Source organism: Podarcis muralis, chromosome 3 (genome assembly GCF_964188315.1).
Source record: "Podarcis muralis chromosome 3, rPodMur119.hap1.1, whole genome shotgun sequence".
Taxonomy (NCBI): Eukaryota; Metazoa; Chordata; class Lepidosauria; order Squamata; family Lacertidae; genus Podarcis; species Podarcis muralis.
In genome coordinates this window covers 45,561,536-45,581,269 of record NC_135657.1, presented here as the reverse complement: position 1 = coordinate 45,581,269, position 19,734 = coordinate 45,561,536, and the positions used below count along the sequence as shown (strand labels likewise).

Sequence of the window (19,734 nt, the reverse complement as noted above, 5' to 3'; positions counted from 1 at the left end):
TGTGGCAATATATTGAAATATTTTTGGAGTGATTCCATTAATTGGAATTGCTCATTCCCTGTGGTTAGTAGATTTGTTCCAACATGTTTTCAGAGACAGTTTGAGAACTAGTATTAGAGGCTGTTACAAAGCATTTATCTCTACAATATTATCATAACAATTATAGAGAGATCTATTAGTAAACTATTGAAAGAAATAGTCTCAGAAATTAACTTTCAGATTAATTACAGTCACTTGAATATGCATTGGTTTATATCTTACATAGCATGACACAATGGTGGGCAGAGGGCCAATTCAGAGGTAAAAGTCAGACACTTTGAATACATTACAAATGTGAAGGGTATGCTGTAGAAAAAATGAATCATTTGCTACATATGTGAATAGAAAAAGGGATCATTTGTTACACATATGAATCGGAACAGAGATAATGAGAAACCATAGGATCAAGATCTGTATTTAAAGAATGAAGGGCTAAACCATTTTATTTTAATATAAAATAAAATGTTGAGCTATAGCCCTAAGCATGCATGCTTAGCAGCAATTCGTTTAAATTGAATGGGACTTACTTCCAAGTAGGTATGCTTCTGACTGAAGCCTTTTTCAGACATGCTAAGCTCTTGAAAATTCTTCTGAATAGCTTTCGGAGCTGCTGCCTTCAAGAACAGATGAGGCAAGTTAGCTTTGAATGTTGAGTGAAACCTCAGCCGCAGTGTGTTTACTCCTTTTGCTCACATAATAATATGCTGAATTTTTAAGAATTGCTAAGTATTTTTTTTTACTGTAATGGATCTGTGTTTACATAGTCTCTACTGTATATATAACCAGTCTCTGTTACATGTTTGTGTTATACCTTGGTTTCTAACATTAGTAGAAGAAATCAATCCTGTTTATTAGATTTTGACTGAGTGCACTGCTGGTTTCCCCCCCTAAACTACTGTTGCTGTAATTATTTAAGGCAAACATTTCCATCAAATGAATGGAAGATGTGTAAACTCAACAGCCTTAATTTAGAAGACAATGGGTGAATACCTTGGCGTGGCCATGTGTCCTACTTTACACAGAGAGAGTTCTCCATTTAAAGGGCTGTCCTGTACTTGAAGGACTATCTGGCCGAAGTCTGGTAAAAAACCCCAACAACCATTAAAAGGGAGAGCAGGAGCCCAGAAGTTTCCCATCAACAACTACCACCTAGACAGCAGGTACACAGCTCGCCTGGTCACATTCTTCCCCACTAAGGTGAGGTACATTGTATTTCCATTTAAATTACAGTTACTATTTTTCTTAAATCAACATGTGCATTTTTTGTTCTTTTTTCAGATCTGTGTTTTGACTTTTTTGGGGGGTGATTCATTAGATGCCACCCTAGAAAGCCAATGATGAGAGCACCATGTGTGCACAGGCCTCCCATTAGAGGAAAGGATTTCATCAGTCTCGGAAATCTTGCCCTTCCTGTAATTGTCAACAATAAGAGTGTGGGCTAAATGGGGAGGCCTGTTGGTGCTCCAAGTCTGGCCTGCAGGCCACAGGTTCCCCGCCTTTGGCTTAGATTGAGCTGTGAACCGAGCCATTTTTGTGAAATTTATAATTCCAATTAATTGCAACCATTGATCATGGCCTCTTATGAATTGACTGTGCATTTGTTTATCTCCAAGAACGCTCACAGAATGTCCTTGTTTTATCAGTCCAGTGATATCCAATATATTGTAAAATGAGACTGATAGAGTGGAGAATTGATCTCGTTTTATAAAAAGATTATTAAAAATTAACAAACAATTTCTAGATCTCTATTATTCCCTATATTCTGTAAACAACCAAGCAGCAGACACGTTCAGGTCTTGAGTAATAACTGTAGTCTGTCCCAAAAGATAAACCAACTAAAGGGTTTCCCGGAGGAGCATTTTCAAAAACTATACAAGGAGTCTTCATGCAGTTTCTTGCATCTTCAACATTTATCAAACGTTAGATGGAATCCATGCTTCAAATTTTAATATTTTCTGAATATATGTTCTGGATGTTTCAGATTTAGGGACACTGAATTGAGATTGTTCACAGCGAAAGGAAAGGAAAGGAAAGGAAAAATGTCAAAAGGCATTATAAGATGCCACTGAGCACCATGGTAGGAAGAAAGAGTCTTCTTTGCATCACACCACTGACTCTCCTTCCATTTGCCTACCTATGTGTTTGTATGGAACATACAGCTACTCTGAGAGGATAAAATTATAGCTATCAAATGCCAACCTATTTATGTTCCTCTTCCCCCTACTCTCCTTTTTGTCTTGGGCTTAATTTGTGCTAAGATTACATACAAAAGTTCAGCTGTGAGGCCTATTTTTATCTCCGACAAGCAATTCAAGCTCTAATTAGGTTCTTGGCACAAACCCACAAGCCCATCCCACAAGAGCATTGCTTAGTTATCTTATATGTGAAGTGCAATGCAACATGGGTTTCTCTCATCCTTTCTTACATTTTTTAAGGCACTTTGTATTATACGTTTAAGCTGTTATATGTACTGCCGTTTCATTCACTTCTGCCATGTTGGACCGATGTGATTGGGACTGTAGGGTAGGTTGATAACTTTAAATTTAACTGAGCCAGCTTCACACTAAGCTAAAAATCCAAGCAATAATATGAGGGAACATCTGCTTAATTGTTGAGCACGAAGGTTTGAAGCACAGACGCAGCAATCCTATACCCACATTATGTGGGGGCTAGAGATATGTTAGTGCTATGCTGGGGGAACAGTCACTACACTGTGCTCATCCCAGCTGGAGAGAAGAAAATGACCCAGCTAAAACAAGACAAAAATGGTGGGAAAACGTCAGGCATGCACACTGTGTCCCTAAAACACCTCCACAACATGCATGTCAGGGACTGTGCAAGTGATGGCACCCACATTTCAGATAAACCGAGCACCAAACTACACAGGTGGGCTCTCGCAGGAAGTGCACAGTGCCCTTCTCCTCACTGAAATCCCCCTTGCAATCACTAAGTGTACAAGACACAGGGCCAGCACACCCTGTTATCTGAAATATGGTCTCCCTGTTGGGTTAATCTACTACCGTTAGTGTGTTGTGATTGAGCACTGAGTCACACCGTATTCTGTGGTCTGTCGTGCATGTAGGCAGGTTGGCTGTTTGCACAGGGGTGACTATTTTAATCTCCTTCCTCTCCCACTGAAGTCCCAGTTTAGTGTGAAGAACAAGCTAATCCAATAAAACGTATAATGTCTTCCATCGTTTAGTAGAAAGCAACAAAAATACAACACTTTTTAGTGGCTTCTATTTCACCCTATCATGTGCTCCTCAAAATTTTAATTTCCTTTTTGCTTTTAGCTTTTTGTGATTTTATTGCTTAGTTTTATATTTTTACCTTGTTAACCACAGTGATATATTTTTATGATACAGCGGTATTTAAATATTATTCTAAACAAACAAACAAACAAACAGTACTGTATCTATGAAATCAGAATGGCTGGTGGGAAATTAAAGAGGTGAAGAGTCTATACTGGCAGAAGGAGCTTACCTAGTGTTCTGATTTAGTGGTAAATGAGTTGCTTTAATATATATGTTTTTATGCTTTAAAATGTAAAACAAAATAATTATGCCTGTTTTAGGTATTGGCTTATGTGTTCTAAGAAAATTTTATTCTGTCTCAAGTGATGTGTTTTCTAATAGAGTTGCCATGCTAAGAATGTTTACTTGGTGGCAAAACCCACTGAACTCAATTAGATATACTGTACTTCAAAGTAAACAAGCATCGGCTTGGGCGAGAAGCCTCAAAATGAAGAAGACTCACCCCATCTACTGATGAACTGTAGTATTGCAATAATTTAATCTTTGGTGTTTGGAAATATAATGAGATAGGAAAATGTGGGGTGACAATTGTTTGGTTGGTACTCTTGTACTCATACACACAATTCTAGATTAAAGTCAAGGCCTTGTGTGTTTTCTGATTCCAGGTTTCAAGAGTGACATTTAGGCTGCGTACTCCTATTTACTCTGCATCTGCTGGTTTGGGAAGTGGTGTACACATGATATACACATGATGATGTGGTGTTCGCAATCCATATCTGTCAAATCAGAGGGAAGCTGGTTCGAGGGAAGCAGCGTATTTCTCAAGATACAGGACTGAGATGGACTGTGGCAAATAACATGTGTACATGTCTTGAATAATCAATGGTGGGAGCGCACTGTAGTCAGAGTTAGAAGTAATATGTACATAGACTGTGATTAGATGTGTTCCCCGCCTCCAACAAACTTTGATCCAATTTTTTTGATCCAAAGAACAACCTCAATGCATTGTAAATATTGTCTTTAAACACAGTAATGGTTTAAAACACAGCTAGGCCATTCTTTTTCTCAATTCAGGTCAAAGCTGGCTTGGGGGGGAAATGCATGAAAACACAGCATTCTATAATACATGCCTGAGGATGTGACCTCTCTCCAGCCCCACCCATTGTATATTGTTGAATGTAGTTAACATATATTCTCGGGGTCGGTCCCAATAAAGGATAGAACTAGATTTGTGGCTAATGATGTATGCTTACTGCTTCCTTAACCAGCAATAGGAGTGCACTGGTTGCAGAGGAAACAGTAGTAATCCATAGTAGGGGAAGCAGAATTCCCTGATCTGAAAAGCCTAATTTGTGTTCCATTTTTGTTTTTTAACATCATGTTTCTAGCACATGGCCTTGCCATTAGTAGCTGGACTGAAGGGAAGACCCAGCCGTTCATCATAGCCTCCATCACAGTGGTGCTCGCAGGTGGCTATGTAGTTTGTATATGGATCAGAGGGGATTTTGTGCATGCTTGTGGACGGTGTGTATAGGGCTGGAGAGTGTAAATAGAAGGGGGAAATGTGTGTGTAGATGGATGGGGGTATGTGTCTGTGGTAGGATGAGGAGAGGGGCAGCTTATAGGCTATTCTAGCCCCCCCACATTTGCTACCTGAGGCAGTCACTGTATATAATAGTAAAAACCATCCCTGCCACCCTGAAGGACTGAGTGCAAAGCTTCCACATCAGAAACTGCAGGTTCCAGTTATAACCTCTGAATACTAAACCCGTCCAACATTTCAGACAACTCTCACACCAAAGATCATGGCCTGAGGATGTGACCTCTACCCTGCCTCCACCCATTGCATATCGAATGTTCTTCAGTAGCCAGACCGGCTTTATTGCCTTAAAAACAAAGTAAGTATATACGGTATATATAATATTATGTATTTTATTGATTGATTACATTTGTAGTTAAAATATATTCTCTGGGTAGGTCCCCAAAAATAAAATTATAAAATGCAGCATTCCTCTTCTCCCAGGACTTTGGTTATTTAAACAATATACAGTATTACCTTTTAAACTGTATGGGTCGGGGGGAGTGTTATTGTTTTCGTTTCCTTATGGTGTGTATTTTGGTGAATCACCTTGTGATCTTTTGATGAAGCGTTGTGGGGGGGGGGGGGTTTGCAGACTGAGGTGAGGGCCAGTGTCCCTTTTGCCCTAGTGAACCTGCCTGTGCTGTTCGAGAGGACGGACTGGGGCGGGGAGGTGGTGGTGGGGCGGTGGTGGTGGGAAAAGTCTTAACCGGACCCCCAAAAGACCATAACGCACTTTAACCTCAGTGGAGCCGATCGTAATAACCGTAACTCAAACACATTCAGCAATGTTTACTAACTGGGTAGGTAATTGAGGGGATGCGAAGTGCACCTGTTTGCATTGCCTGCAAAAAAAGCAAAACGCAAAATTTTCTCCAAAAAGCTAAACAGTGGTTTGCCAGAGAGAGGAAGGGACCAAAAAAAGTGAAGACTTATTCTAGGTCAATAGACAGAACTGGAGATTGGCAATGCTCCTCTTTGTAGAAATGGAGAGAGAGAGATCGTAGTACTGTTGGAAACAACCCACGAGTGACTTTTCCTACATAATCCCATTAAAACGGAACAGGAGCTTGAATGGGATGAAAATACAGTCATATAAGAAGTTATAATATTTTTTCCTCCAAGAACTGAAATCTAGTAGATGCAGTTTAGGGCGTGTTCCACCCTCCCCCTTCTCCCGTCGCACCGTCATTAATACGACACAGACAGGCATGAAAACAAAGTCAATAATACACAAATATTAGCCTGATGGTAGTCAACTGAAGGAAATCAACCGTGCTGGAATTGCTGTCGGGGGGGGGGGGAATTTGGGGAAGGCGGAGAGGTGCAGCCACACTTTTCTAACAGTCCCTATAACTAGTCGTAGTAGAAGATTAGAAAACAGCTGGAGGGCCAAGTTTGGCCATGCCTGAATATAAGGGATGACACGATTGGCTAAAAGCGGGTGAGAGTCGGGAGTCTTGGGGATTTAGTTAAAGACCCTCTCTAATCATTCGACCACTCCGGGTCAAAACAGAGAAGCCCACTGCCCCCCCCCCCCCCGAAGTTTAATGAGGCGATGGTCCTTTAAGGGAAGGAGGAGCTAAGTGGCTGACGTCATTATGCTGGTGTATGTGATCCAGGAAATAGAAGAATCCCGAGGAACCATTTTAAACAGTGCGAGGAGTTTCAATGGCGTGAACAACATCAAGAGCCGGGCGCTTCCGATGGATACGGGTTTATAAAGGTAAGAGGAAGATGCACATAATCCCAAGTAAAGTGAGGAAACTGAGAGTATTCCATCCAAACATTATAGAGCTGCGCGTAGTGTTGTGGAAACGAGATATTATTATATTTTTTGGTGGGAGAGTTTTGTGTGTTTCTATCAACATGAGTGCGTGCTTTAAAAGAGTACCTAAAATCCAGCAAAAGTTAAATCCGTGTCTCTAGGAAGTGCTGCAATTTATTTACTTTTTTCTTCTAAGGAGTTCAGTTACACATTACTTTTGCAGTTACTCTCCAATATATTTCTCAAGCCGAAACCCTGTTGTTTTATCTGAAGCTTCTAGATTTTAAATACACATTTGTTGATAAAAGCTCCATTGAAATATGTTGAACTTTCTTCCGAGGAGATTCAGGATAGAGTTGATAGGGTGCAATTCAAAAGCCACTCATAAATGCTGTGGTAGAATTTCTGCCATTGGATGGTTGACTTTACACTATTTTAGTATCCTCATTACAATTATTGATTTCAGTGAAGCCTAATTCTGAATAAATGTTTTTCTGTGTAACTGTGCTGATTTGATCTGTTCAAGCTAAAGGAGAACTTTTGCTGGTAACAAGATACAGTATTAGACTGCTCATCCATGACTTGAGCTACATTATGTTTTCCCATCCTGGTAATCCTCTTCCAGAAAAGATGCAGAAGTACAATAAAGATATATTTGTGTTTGGGCTACCTCTGCATTTCAGAGTGTTTGCTTAAAACTGATGGTGTGAATAAGATAAATAAGGATTTGCAAATGTGCATTATACAGGCATACTTGTCAGAAAGCTATTATTGGATGCAGTTTGTTGTACTATATACTATGTAGCCAAAGACACCCACAACTGGAGGCTGCAATTAGCAAAGGATGATTAGGCCACCTCACTTGCCCCGCTAAAGGTTGGAATGGCTCTGCCCTGAACTCCCCTTCTCAATATTCGCGAGTTGGACTTTGACCTTTCATCTGCTTTCCCTGAGAATGATGTGCATGCCTTGTGATATGTTACTTCCTACCATTACTTCCTAAAACGGCTTCTGCTGTTTCCACTGGAATGATATATACTGCTTCGCTGTTTCATAGCCAAACATTCTCTATGTAATGTGTGAAATGGCCATTAGGGAGAGTACAGACTTCAGTGACGGTCCCTATATAGACATCAGAAAGACCCAAAGTATGAAAAGTACAGTGGTACCTCGGGTTAAGTATTTAATTCATTCTGGAGGTCCGTTCTTGACCTGAAACTGTTCTTAACCTGAAGCACCACTTTAGCTAATGGGTGTTCCACCCTCCCCGGAGCATGATTTCTGTTCTCATCCTGAAGCAAACTTCTTAACCTGAAGCACTATTTCTGGGTTAGCGGAGTCTGTAACCTGAAGCGTATGTAACCTGAAGCATATGTAACCCGAGGTACCACTGTACTATATTGTATTTAAGGAACATATATAAAAGGGTAATATGGTGCACATAGGACATTGTGCAATATACGTACACAATGGAATGTTGGTCATTCCTCTATTTAGACAGTTGACCATGGTAGCCATTCAGAAGCTTGTTGATTTAAATAGGCATGGGATTTCTCCTGAACACATCTGAATCCTTGTGCTGGATCAATAAGATACCCCTGGTTACTGGGCATTTCAGGCCTCTGAAGGATGGCCTACTACCCTATAACCTGTGCACATACTGAGATTGACAGCTGAGACCTTATCCTCGTACCTCCCATGTTCAAGAGAGTACAGGGCCTTTTCTGTTATGGTGCTCCAATTATGAAATGCTATCTCCAAAAATATTCTTTTTGCACCCATTTTTCTCTTAACTTGTGTTCAGTTATACCAAAGCTCTATGGTTTTAGTTTCAGGAGCTGTTTATTGCCATTCAAGACCCACACAGTGGGTCCTACAGAGCCTGAAGACTTCCTTCGATTAGAGGACGAAAAAATGATGTCCCTGGACAATTTTCAAAAGACAATCCAGAACCCGGTAACTATCTCCTGTTCATCTTCCTTCCTTTTGATGCCTGTAGATTTTGTCATTTCACCTTAAAGAAAGCTTGTTTTACAGTAAAAGTGAAGCGAAAATTTAGAGAACTAGGCCAAAGACAAAGTGGATGAAGAGAAAGAAGGGCTGGCAGAAGTATAGTGTCCCATGTGATTGTGGGCTGAGAGGAGAAGCTAATGGCCAGGGTGTGGGGGAAGTCTGATAGCAGTGAGTTTAATTAGAAGGAAGCCCCATGGGTTCAAAGTTACTTCCTAGTATTTAGGCTTGCAGCCTGAGAGAAGCAGCTGGAGGAGTGTGGACAAGTAGTACTCGGAGCTCTGTGTGTACATCTATCTTTTTGGAGAATAAAGGCACATAGGTGAGGATTAGGAATCTAGTCCAAATTAATTTGATGGCACCTCTTTGTCCTGGGGCTGCTGTAGGTCCCAAGCCCATGTTGTATATCAGAGATGTCCAACAGGTCGATTGTGATCTATTGGTAGATCCCTGGGAGGTCTTGGTAGATCTTGGTCAATCACTGGGTCCCTTCCCTTTCCCTAGTGTTGGTAAAATAGAATCCGGTCCCACCCTCTATTGTTGCATGATCTGCAGAACGGAAGACGGAGATTACTCAGCAAGTAAACTCTTTCTCCCATGAATTTAGGATTGAATTCACAAAAATCTGTGCTTTCTTCCTACCTAAAAAAAGCTCAACAAGTTGTAGCTGAACTCCCAAAAAGGGGGTTGATCACTGCCAGATTTTAATACTGTGAGCAGATCACAGACTCTTGGGAGTTGGCCTCCCCTGTTGTATATGGATAATGCACCCACCAGTTCCTAGAAGTGATTTCTTGTTTTACACCGGTCAGTTCAAATAAATAAGTATGCCAGCCGCCTTAGACTGTGTCCCAGCAAAGAGTTTCTCTGAATTGGCAGAGCTAGTAAAGGTAAAGGTACCCCTGCCCGTACGGGCCAGTCTTGACAGACTCTAGGGTTGTGCGCTCATCTCACTCTAGAGGCCGGGAGCCAGCGCTGTCCGCAGACACTTCCGGGTCACGTGGCCAGCGTGACGAAGCTGCTCTGGCGAGCAAGAGCAGCACACGGAAACACCGTTTACCTTTCCGCTGTTAAGCGGTCCCTATTTATCTACTTGCACCCAGGGGTGTTTTCGAACTGCTAGGTTGGCAGGCGCTGGGACCGAGCAATGGGAGCGCACCCTGCCACGGGGATTCGAACCGCCGACCATGTGATCGGCAAGTCCTAGGCGCTGAGGTTTTACCCACAGTGCCACCCGCATCCCGGCTGGCAAAACTAGTAGATCTTGCTAATTTTGACCCCCATCCCCGTCCCCCCCTCCAAATAAAAACTGTTCAAAACTTGCTTTTGTTGAGTCCTAGTTAGTGAAATACAGGAAAGGTTAATAATGTAAATAAACTATGTATAAATTTCATTTTTATTCTTCTCAAGCCTGAAGCATAATAATTCCATTTCCCTCTTCTTTTTATAGAGTATTCCATATGCTGGGACTATTATTGGGGGTCTTTTGCCTGGAGAGCTTGTGGTCATACGTGGGTCTGTCCCAGAAGGTGCAGAAAGGTAAGTGTTCAAATAAGATATTTATAAATAGTCCTCTGGTAGGTGATGGTTGAAGGCAAGCACACAAAGAGATGACAGCAGAACACGTTCCCTCACATATTGAAATGGTTGCAGCAAATCCGTATGAAATTAAAGCTTTTGAGAAGTGTTACAAATTGCTGGAAGCACTTGCTGCTTCCGCATCATAGGTTTTCTGGTGGAAGCGATAGTGTTGTGAAATTACTCCCCAGAAATAATTTCAAATAATGCACGGCTTGGGAAAGTAATTGGCTTCTGCTCCTAAGATCTGAACATTAAATGAAGGTCATGATAAAGTGAATATGCAAGAAGTCTGGCTTATGCAATGACTGAAATGTATGCGTATATTAAATAATGTTTTAAAATGTTCACTAGATTTTGGGGGCATGGGGGGAGTATTTCTGGTACAGTCATACCTCTGGTTGAATACGCTTCGAGTTGAGCACGTTCAAGTTGTGCTCCTCAGCAACCCGGAAGTAACGGAGCGCGTTACTTCTGGGTTTCGCCGTTTGCGCATGTGCAGACGCTCAAAATGACGCCACGCGCATGCGCAGAAGCGGCGAAAAGCGACGCGCGTGTGCGCAGACGCACCATCACTGTTGTTGTTGTTTAGTCGTTTAGTCGTGTCCGACTCTTCGTGACCCCATGGACCAGAGCGCGCCAGGCACTCCTGTCTTCCACCGCCTCCCGCAGTTTGGTCAGGCTCATGTTTGTAGCTTCGAGAACACTATCCAACCATCTCGTCCTCTGTCGTCCCCTTCTCCTTGTGCCCTCCATCTTTCCCAACATCAGGGTCTTTTCCAGGGAGTCTTCTCTTCTCATGAGGTGGCCAAAGTATTGGAGCCTCAACTTCACGATCTGTCCTTTCAGTGAGCACTCAGGGCTGATTTCCTTAAGAATGGATGCGTTTGATCTTCTTGCAGTCCATGGGACTCTCAAGAGTCTCCTCCAGCACCATAATTCAAAAGCATCAATTCTTCGGCGATCAGCCTTCTTTATGGTCCAGCTCTCACTTCCACACATCACTACTGGGAAAACCATGGCTTTAACTATACGGACCTTTGTTGGTAAGGTGATGTCTCTACTTTTTAAGATGTTGTCTAGATTTGCCATCGCCTTTCTCCCAAGGAGCAGGCGTCTTTTAATTTCGTGACTGCTGTCACCATCTGCAGTGATCATGGAGATCAGGTGATGGGACCAGTGGCCATGATCTTCGTTTTTTTGATGTTGAGCTTCAGACCATATTTTGCGCTCTCCTCTTTCACCCTCATTAAAAGGTTCTTTAATTCCTCCTCACTTTCTGCCATCAAGGTTGTGTCATCTGCATATCTGAGGTTGTTGATATTTCTTCCAGCGATCTTAATTCTGGCTTGGGATTCATCCAGCCCAGCCTTTCGCATGATGAATTCTGCATATAAGTTAAATAAGCAGGGGGACAATATACAGCCTTGTCGTACTCCTTTCCCAATTTTGAACCAATCAGTTTAACTAGCACCATCACTAGTTACGTTTAATTCTAGGTGCGAACGGGGCTCCGGAACGGATCCCGTTCGTATCTAGAGGTACCACTGGAATTGCTAGTGACCTGTGCCATAGCCATGAACATACCCACTTAAAAAATAATAATAATAGTGGCTTTCATTACATCTATGGCATGGACATATATAGACTACGAAGAGCCTTTCTGTGTTTCATACACCATCTTTAGTATCAGAAGTTGAAAAGTGGAACTGATGCTTGTGGTCTCATCTTGCTGAGAGTAGTTTGGTATCTTCAGCTGTGCGTCCAGTGACCAAGCTATGGCTAAGCCCTCTGCCAATGTGACTGTGTTGCCATGAGCATGAGCCAAACTAAGAGTTAGGTGCTCCTATTATCCAGCGCAATTTTCTGGATTCATATAGCAGACATGGAATATAGAGCAAGCATCCTATTCTCACAGGTAGCAATTATGCAGTTGACCTCTCCTGCCTTAGAGAGTTGCTGCATGTTGCTTATGGGAGGGTTGAATTGACCGGTGTGTTTCAATTTACTGCTAGGTTCCAGATAGACTTCCAGTGTGGCAATAGCACAAAACCTCGGGCTGATGTAGCCTTTCATTTCAACCCCCGCTTCAAAAAATCTGGTTGCATCGTTTGCAATACCCTACAGAATGAAAGATGGGGCTGGGAAGAGATAACTCACGCAATGCCTTTTGGAAAAGGAAAGCCATTTGAGATTGTTTTTATGGTTCTGCATGATAAATTCCAGGTGAGTTATTAGAAGCTGATTACTTACTTACTTACTTAGCCAATCTGTCATGCCCAAAAGCACAGAGGGTGCAATCCAGCCAAAATCAGGCATTGACGTCACACTGGTTTCAACAGGATTTAAGAGCTTAATTCTCCCACTGAAATTAGTAGAACTTAAGAAGTGCTTAATTTTGCCTGAATTGCTCCATTTCAAACAACTTGAGTGGATCAGTGTTCTTTATAGCCACTTCAGGGTTTAATTTTTGTTTTTGTTTTGCTTCTGGATGAAGTTGTGTTGATGTGAATAAAACATACTGTCATGGTGAATTATAGAGTTGTAAAACATAATAGAAAAAGAGGATGGTATCATTGTTTCTTGACAAGGGGTAAGCCATGCAGACTAGTTGCATGGTACAGAATAGGTCAGGATGACACTCTTACCTGTTGGTCTAAGAAGCATGCAGCTAGGAGGAAGAGGTTTTCCATTTCCTGCAAGGATCCACTCTTTCCCGTCTTACATGTAGAAAACTACTGGTTTAATAGTAGTGCATAGGTTCCAGTAAACCAGAGAGACAAGAAGTGGGAGGCAGCAATGGTTAATGAACCAACACTTGCTAGTAAGATTGTATTCAGGCATCAAAAAACTACATTTGGAGCTGAATACAACTAATGACAAATATTTCTGCTCAGAATGTGTCTCCTATTCTCACAATTTGCCATTAGCTGTCTTCTTACCAGCACACCTGTCACTTTTTTATTTTAAAGGCAGTGTTGAAGAAATTGTTCACGCATTTTTCATGAACACATAATTCCTTCTCTTAAAAACTGAATGATCAGGGGTTTTTTTGTTTTGTTTTTTAACATTAACAAATGCTGCAATGGCGCCCATACATCTGCCTGATAAATTGGATGCAGTATGCTGCCAAAAGAGAGGGAGAAAATGTGAAGATGATAAAGTGTCTGTATTGTCTGAGTTTCTTAAAGTAACCAGGATTTTAGCTTTTGCTGGCAGCTGTAATTCATAAGCTGTTTGGGTGAATGGGAGCAGTGGTGATATTCTCAAGCTGGAGTGGGGATTACAAAGAAAGAGAAAAATGCCAATAGCAAAGGAAGCAGCCAAAAAGAGCAATGGACAATTTTTGTTAGCTGAAAATAATAGCAAACCTTTGCAGAGCTGCAGTAAGATAGATGTCATTCCATGACAAAACCAGGACGCGAAGCTCAAAACCGGGGATACAGTGCTGATTTATTGCGCTTCCACCTTGTGCAGTTAGTATATGGAAAGATACTAGTTGTGTGCGGACACAGTTTTAGAAGACAGATTGTCCTTCCAGCTTTTGGGTTTGTGTTGTCCTTGGGACTCACTGCTGACAGCTCAATAACTTACATGCTGGGCTTCCAGAGCACGCAGACCAAGCATTTTGAGACAGTTGAATCAGAGAATATTGTGAAAAGTTGCATCTAGGCACCTTATTTGTTTTCAGAAATGTAAAAATGAGAAACTGCCAACACAGAACTTCAAACTAAGATGCATTTGCATGAATAAATATAAAGTTTGGATGATAGCATATTTTCACCACAACTGTGAGAAATAGCTGTGTGTTTTTGTTTCTATTTTTTCCTAGGTATCTGTAAATGGAAAGCACTTGTTGATCTACAAGCATAGGCTTAACCTTGAAAAAATAGATACAATTGGAATATATGGAAATGTGCAAGTCAGTATGATAGGATTTGTGTCAAATGCGGTAAGTTATTAAATAACGCAGCAACTTATTTAGGGATTGCATGCATAGATAGATAGATAGATAGATAGATAGATAGATAGATAGTATTAAGCTTATCTTATCCTTCCTCCAAGGTGATATATATTATTTATTTACCACCCCCATTTTTCCTCGTCACAACTCTGTTAAGTAGGTTGGATTGAAAGCTAGTGATTGGCCTAATGTTATTTGGTGAGCTTCATGGCCAAGTGTGCATCTGAAAATGAGTCTCCCCAAATTCACTCCAATACTCTAACCACTGCATCAAAGTGGCTCCACATTGCCGGTCTATATTACAGACATTTTTCTGCTGCTTACAATTTCATGCTGCGGTGGAACACATAAAGAGCAGCTATGGATAGGTCAGAATAGATCTGATGGTGTGCTTCACTCCCAGCTAGGAAGGGGAGAAAATATTGCCTGCAGCAGCAGCGTGTGATTTTTGACAGAAGAATTGCCCAGTGACTTGGGCAGTGAGAAATATTGTACCCTGAGCACAGTATTTATATAACTAACATGAACAGTTTGGGGCCTAATGTGTCGGCATGATGTCCTCATATTGTCTATGGAGAGTACAGAAATAATGAAGAGCCTGTTTTGCTTTTAAGGAAGTGATTCCACATTCTCTCCACACAAATTGGTGTATCACTGAAGTGGCAGATATCCTTGCAATGCATTAGTCAGTCTACCTCATTTGACTTTGTGCCTCTGTGGTGACCTTCTATAGAAGAAGTTGTGCGATCTGCCCCTGCTGGATCATCACTGCCTTGCTAATGTGTTTGAGGACCATCTTAATAAAGCAGGGGTGGGAAATCTGTGACCCTATAGGTCAGGCATAGGCAAACTCGGCCCTCCAGATGTTTTGGGACTACAACTCCCATAATCCCTAGCTAACAGGACGAGTGGTCAGGGATGATGGGAGTTGTAGTCTGAAAAAACATCTGGAGGGCCGAGTTTGCCTCTGCCTGATCTAGATATTGCTGAACTCCAGCTCCCGTCAGCCCCAGCCAGCATGGCCGGTGGTCAGGGATGTAGGAGGTTTAATCCAACAACTTCTAGAGGGTCGCAGGTTCCCACCCTGGTTTTACAGCAATGGAAAACCATCCCTTCTTCAACAGCTTGCTGATGAAACATTCGCAGTTAGAAAGATATTCAGAGATGGCAGTTCATTATGTGAGTTTTCTGTGACCTGTGAGTGTTGATCTCTCAACCTGTCTTTTCTCTGCAGTCTTTGCAAGGCTCTCAGCCATCCTTGCTAGGGGCAACAAAGACAAACGCAGGAAATGTAGGTATTCTTCTTATCTGGCTAGGTTCACAGCTTTGTTCTTCTTAGGTTATAGCAAAGTCTCTCTTTCTCTTTCCAGCAGGAAGAAGTCCCTGATGCGTCACAGTTTGTAAGTATCAGTTGGCATGTAAACCACATTTGAAACACAATGCAAGAGTTATTAGGGAGTGGGCACGGATGAGCTTTTTCACATGACCCCTTGATGCAGAATTGTGTAGCCTCATTCTTGCTTAAGTGGCCATTCATTTTGAAATAATTTTTGTAAGGTAAAGTCTTGTCTCTTCATCCCTTCACTATTTGCTAGGGTATTAATGAGAGAGTGTACACTTGATAAATTTATCCTTATTCTTCAAGCCATGTTATGCAACTGTGTTTTTCCATGGCTACCCCAGTTGATTTCCTGCAGTAAACATGCAATATGTGTGTCTTTCTCACTGTGATGGGAAGCACTGTTTGGCTGCAATTTCCCACTCTACATTCCTCTTCCCATGTTTACTGTGGGAGCTACAGTTGCACCTGATGGAATTGTGATTGCCACTTAAAGTTTGAATAAATCTTGTAGGAGAGTACCTCATTAAAAACACCAGTGAACGTAAGGTTTGGTGTAAACCAGTTGGAGGGTTTTGTATACTAAGCAGTATATAACAGGTAATGAGAGGGAAAGCTGAGGAATTAGTAAAAGGATAAATGTATTGTCAAAATAAAGAGGGGAAGTCCAAATGATTTCTATACCTGTTTTATGTTTGCTTGTCATCCAAAAAAGGAATGAACAGTGAGGCAGGTGTAAAAACTAACTGATCACAGGATTCATGTTTCGAGAGAAACGTTTCAGTCCATTAATTTTGGAATAATAATTCTAAGTGTGGTTACATTTTCAGGTAGTTCCTTACATTGCACGACTTCATTCTCCTCTTGAGCCTGGGCGAACAATTGTCGTAAAAGGAGAAATTAACGAAAAAGCAAATGGGTTAGTAAAATCAGAGTGGCATTTGTCATTTTTCTTAGGCTGTTTTAACATGCTGCTGTTTTTAGTCTCTTTCTCTGTGTGTATTTAGAATACATTAATCGCATAATCCAAAGTATCGTGACTAAGTTCTTCTCGGAAGTATTAACAATCAGAAACCTACGTGCTCTGGATAAAACATAGCAACCGCCTTGGAACCCTTCCACTGTATTTCTGATTTATTTTGCTTTCGAAAATGTTTTTGTTGGTGTGTGTAAATAAAAGAAGTCATTAAAAAAAATTGCAAGTTCTAATCAGAACCTTTGTTGTCACCAATTGTTGTAAACCATAATAGTGGTACTTTCTGACTTCTTTCAGTAATTCCCACCACTGTCCAGTATGATAGCGATAATGCAGTAGTTTAACATTACTATTTTTTCGCAGCTTTGCCATTAACCTTAAAGCCAGTGACTCAGATGACATTGCTCTGCATCTGAATCCCCGAATAAGAGATAAAGCTTTTGTGAGAAATTCCTACCTGGAAGGCAGCTGGGGAGAAGAAGAAAAGCAGATCCCTCATTTCCCTTTCTCTCCAGGAATGTACTTTGAGGTAACTAATTAAACAAATTGGAGACCAGTAGTGATCTGCCGCAATATGTGCAATGCAGATGTTTGCAGGGGATGAAAAAATAGTGTTGGACTGGGTAGAGGAGAATATGGTGTAACATTAGTTCTCCTACAGAGACTAAACTGTGGCCCTCCAAAATGTTTTTGGATTTAAACTCCCATCATCAGTGACCATCCTGTTGGTGGCGGCTGATGGGAGCTGGAATCCCAACAGTTCTAGACAGTTATGAGTACTTTCTGCCATATTTATTTCTCTGGAGCATGTACCATGGACATGCAGATTTTGGTAGCTGATTATCATAGATGGCAGGGACATGTTTGACGTTGCAGGATGATTTAAGTAGAAATACACTATGCCCAGTGGCTCAGGCAAGAATGGTGATGTTTTGGAATCTATACCTCCTTTGCCTGGATCATGGAATATTTTTGTAAGGACCTATGATGGGATGACTAGACTCTCACCACCGATTTCTGCCAGCCTCAGTCTATGCATCAACTTCATACAGCACAAACAGCTGTTTACGTCACAGCAGTTGAAGCAGTGTGGTAGATAGGACCTTTGTCACATATTCCCTTCCTCTTGCCTGCAAGGCTGCTAGGTAGCTCACAGGTGCAGCACAAGGAGAGGTTGTAGCTTCAGCACACAGCATCCTATAAAGTTAATCTTAAAAGTTTCTATTTCTAAACATGTTCCAAAACTATTTGAATATTACGGTTGCGAACTATCCTACCTTGTAAACGATTCCTCAAACATGGCCATCCTTAGTTGTTGGGTAGGTTGTAGTCTTCCCCTTGCAGATGCTCCTATCTTACGCACCCCATAACTTTGAATGGTTTTAATTTAACTAAGGATGTCAAATGTCTTTAACTTTCAGTTGATAATACTCTGCAAGGCCCATCACTACAACGTTGCGATCAACGGTGTGCATGCCATAGAGTACAAACACCGGTTCAAACAACTTGGAAAGATCAGCATCCTGGAAATCCATGGGGACCTTCGACTGCTGGATGTGAGGAGCTGGTAACTGTGATGCAGTACTTGTGTGTTACTCTCAAAGTGATTTTAGAAAGGTCTCCTTGAATCCCTTCCTCTAATCTTGAGGACACTGAGCAGCATTAAACTTGATCCATCTACCGCAGCAAAAAATGCATATATACTGGATGCAGATTGCTTACAAAAACCTTTCTGTATTTGTCCATGGAAATCAACTGACATAATATCTAAAAACTAACCATAGCTTGCAGAATAAACATACTGTTGATCCACAGTGTAATATTAAGTTATAAATAGTTACCAGCTGCTGTTACTAAAATTGTGTATGCTAAATTCAACTAGTGAATTTGAAGACTATATTGTTAAGCTAACTCTGCTGCTGGTAATGGAAGGTACGGCAGATTCAAAAGAACTCTTATGTTCTTACCTTTCTCATGCTTTTAGAACATTTCTAGAAATTATAACCAGTATATTCTCTCAACTGGTTGCACTGTACTGGAAAATACATATTCTCATGGAGGGCACCATTAGTAGTCTCAATTGTTAGAGGTGTCTTTCTTCACAAAAACATGACTAAAATGGAGAAGTTCCTATTTTCTTGTACCAGATAAGTGTTTGGGGTTTAGGGCTAGTCATTAGAGACAAAGGGTCCATTTTCTCTCTCTAAGCTGAATAGCTCTGAAGGGCGCAGAATTAAAATTTTACTTCTGTGAAGCTATGTAGAGAAAATTAGATGCAATGACTTCCAAAATTCTTTATCTTTTTAAAAAATGAACAATAATGACCTGCTGCAGTAGCAGGGAAACTGGGGCCCTCCCAGCTGTTCTTGGACTTCATCTCAAGGCAGCATGGCCAATAGGAATGAGGAGGTATAGTCAAGCAAGTGGAGGCCCATGGGTGCCCCTTCCCTGGTCTACCTGAAACCTTTTATTTAACAATTCCACCAGCAGAGATTACGTCACTGAGAGAGAAGTCCAAGTAGTGAATGAAGTTTCCTCTTCAGCTCCACCAAGTTGGCAGAAGATTTTATTTAAACAGCTAGGCCAGGACAGTGTTAGTTTCCTCATGGGGGTTGAGGCAAGAACTAGATTTACTGCAGAATTTAGATGAAGTATCAGCTGATACAGAAGAGTTTTTGCTTCAGGCACAAAGTTGGGTGATGTGTTTTTACCTCACACTTTCCTAATGTGAAGAACGCATCCAGTTTACGCAAGCCAGAGAAAGGATAAATGCCAAGTGTCCCAACCGTTTATAAATGAGTGTTTTTTAATATCACAATTCAGAGTGGAAAAAATGTATACAATTAAAATTCTTGTTTAACATTAAAAAAAGTTCACCGTTTATGTTTAAATATTATTGAGAATGATGAAAAGAAAAAGACCATGGATAGTCTTAGAAGTAACTCTGCAATGGTTCTCCAAGAATGACCTCAAGCTGCTGAATTGTCTTCTGGCACTGGTGTTCCACTTCTTCACATTCATCTGGGGAGGAGGGGGGACAAACAACAACATGGTAACTATGAAGTCACTGGCAAAAAGGAACTCAGTAGTTTCATCCACTATGAAACATTAAAACAGGAGTGAGCAGCTATCTCTGGCCCTCCCAAGTGCTGTTGGACTGCTACTTCTATCATTCCTGACCATTGGCCATGTTGGTTGGGGCAGATGGGAATTGGGAGCCATTAACT

General features: G+C 41.3%; 2 protein-coding genes across 7 annotated transcripts in view; one reads left to right on the top strand and one right to left on the bottom strand.

Moving 5' to 3' along the window:
- The first annotated feature begins 6,448 nt into the window (after positions 1 to 6,448).
- LGALS8 (galectin 8) lies at positions 6,449 to 19,388 on the top strand. 6 transcript variants are annotated; one of them, XM_028724089.2, is made up of 10 exons: positions 6,449 to 6,598; positions 8,470 to 8,596; positions 10,101 to 10,189; positions 12,244 to 12,454; positions 14,061 to 14,180; positions 15,427 to 15,483; positions 15,566 to 15,592; positions 16,362 to 16,450; positions 16,871 to 17,036; positions 17,929 to 19,388. In XM_028724089.2, exons 2-10 carry the CDS (start codon positions 8,555 to 8,557, stop codon positions 18,076 to 18,078), a joined length of 951 nt encoding a protein of 316 aa, XP_028579922.2. In that variant the 5' UTR covers positions 6,449 to 6,598; positions 8,470 to 8,554; the 3' UTR covers positions 18,079 to 19,388. The 6 variants fall into 6 exon arrangements, with proteins under 6 accessions (XP_028579922.2, XP_028579920.2, XP_028579925.2 ...); XM_028724087.2 differs by having other exon boundaries at positions 15,563 to 15,592; XM_028724088.2 differs by having other exon boundaries at positions 6,494 to 6,598; positions 8,476 to 8,596; positions 15,563 to 15,592.
- The window catches only part of HEATR1 (HEAT repeat containing 1), a 36,642-nt gene continuing 36,203 nt past the window's right edge, over positions 19,296 to 19,734 (bottom strand). Inside the window, exon 45 of the mRNA XM_077925772.1 lies at positions 19,296 to 19,528. Coding sequence (XP_077781898.1) covers positions 19,440 to 19,528 — 89 coding nt within the window. The 3' untranslated portion in view covers positions 19,296 to 19,439. The remainder of the gene's footprint in view (positions 19,529 to 19,734) is intronic.

Coding starts and splice junctions, on each gene's coding strand:
- LGALS8 (XM_028724087.2), top strand. CDS start 8,555: ATGATGTCCCTGGACAATTTTCAAAAGACAATCCAGAACCCG. Junction 14,181..15,426: donor TAGGATTTGTGTCAAATGCG/GTAAGTTATTAA, acceptor TTTTCTCTGCAG/TCTTTGCAAGGCTCTCAGCC. Junction 15,593..16,361: donor TCCCTGATGCGTCACAGTTT/GTAAGTATCAGT, acceptor TTACATTTTCAG/GTAGTTCCTTACATTGCACG.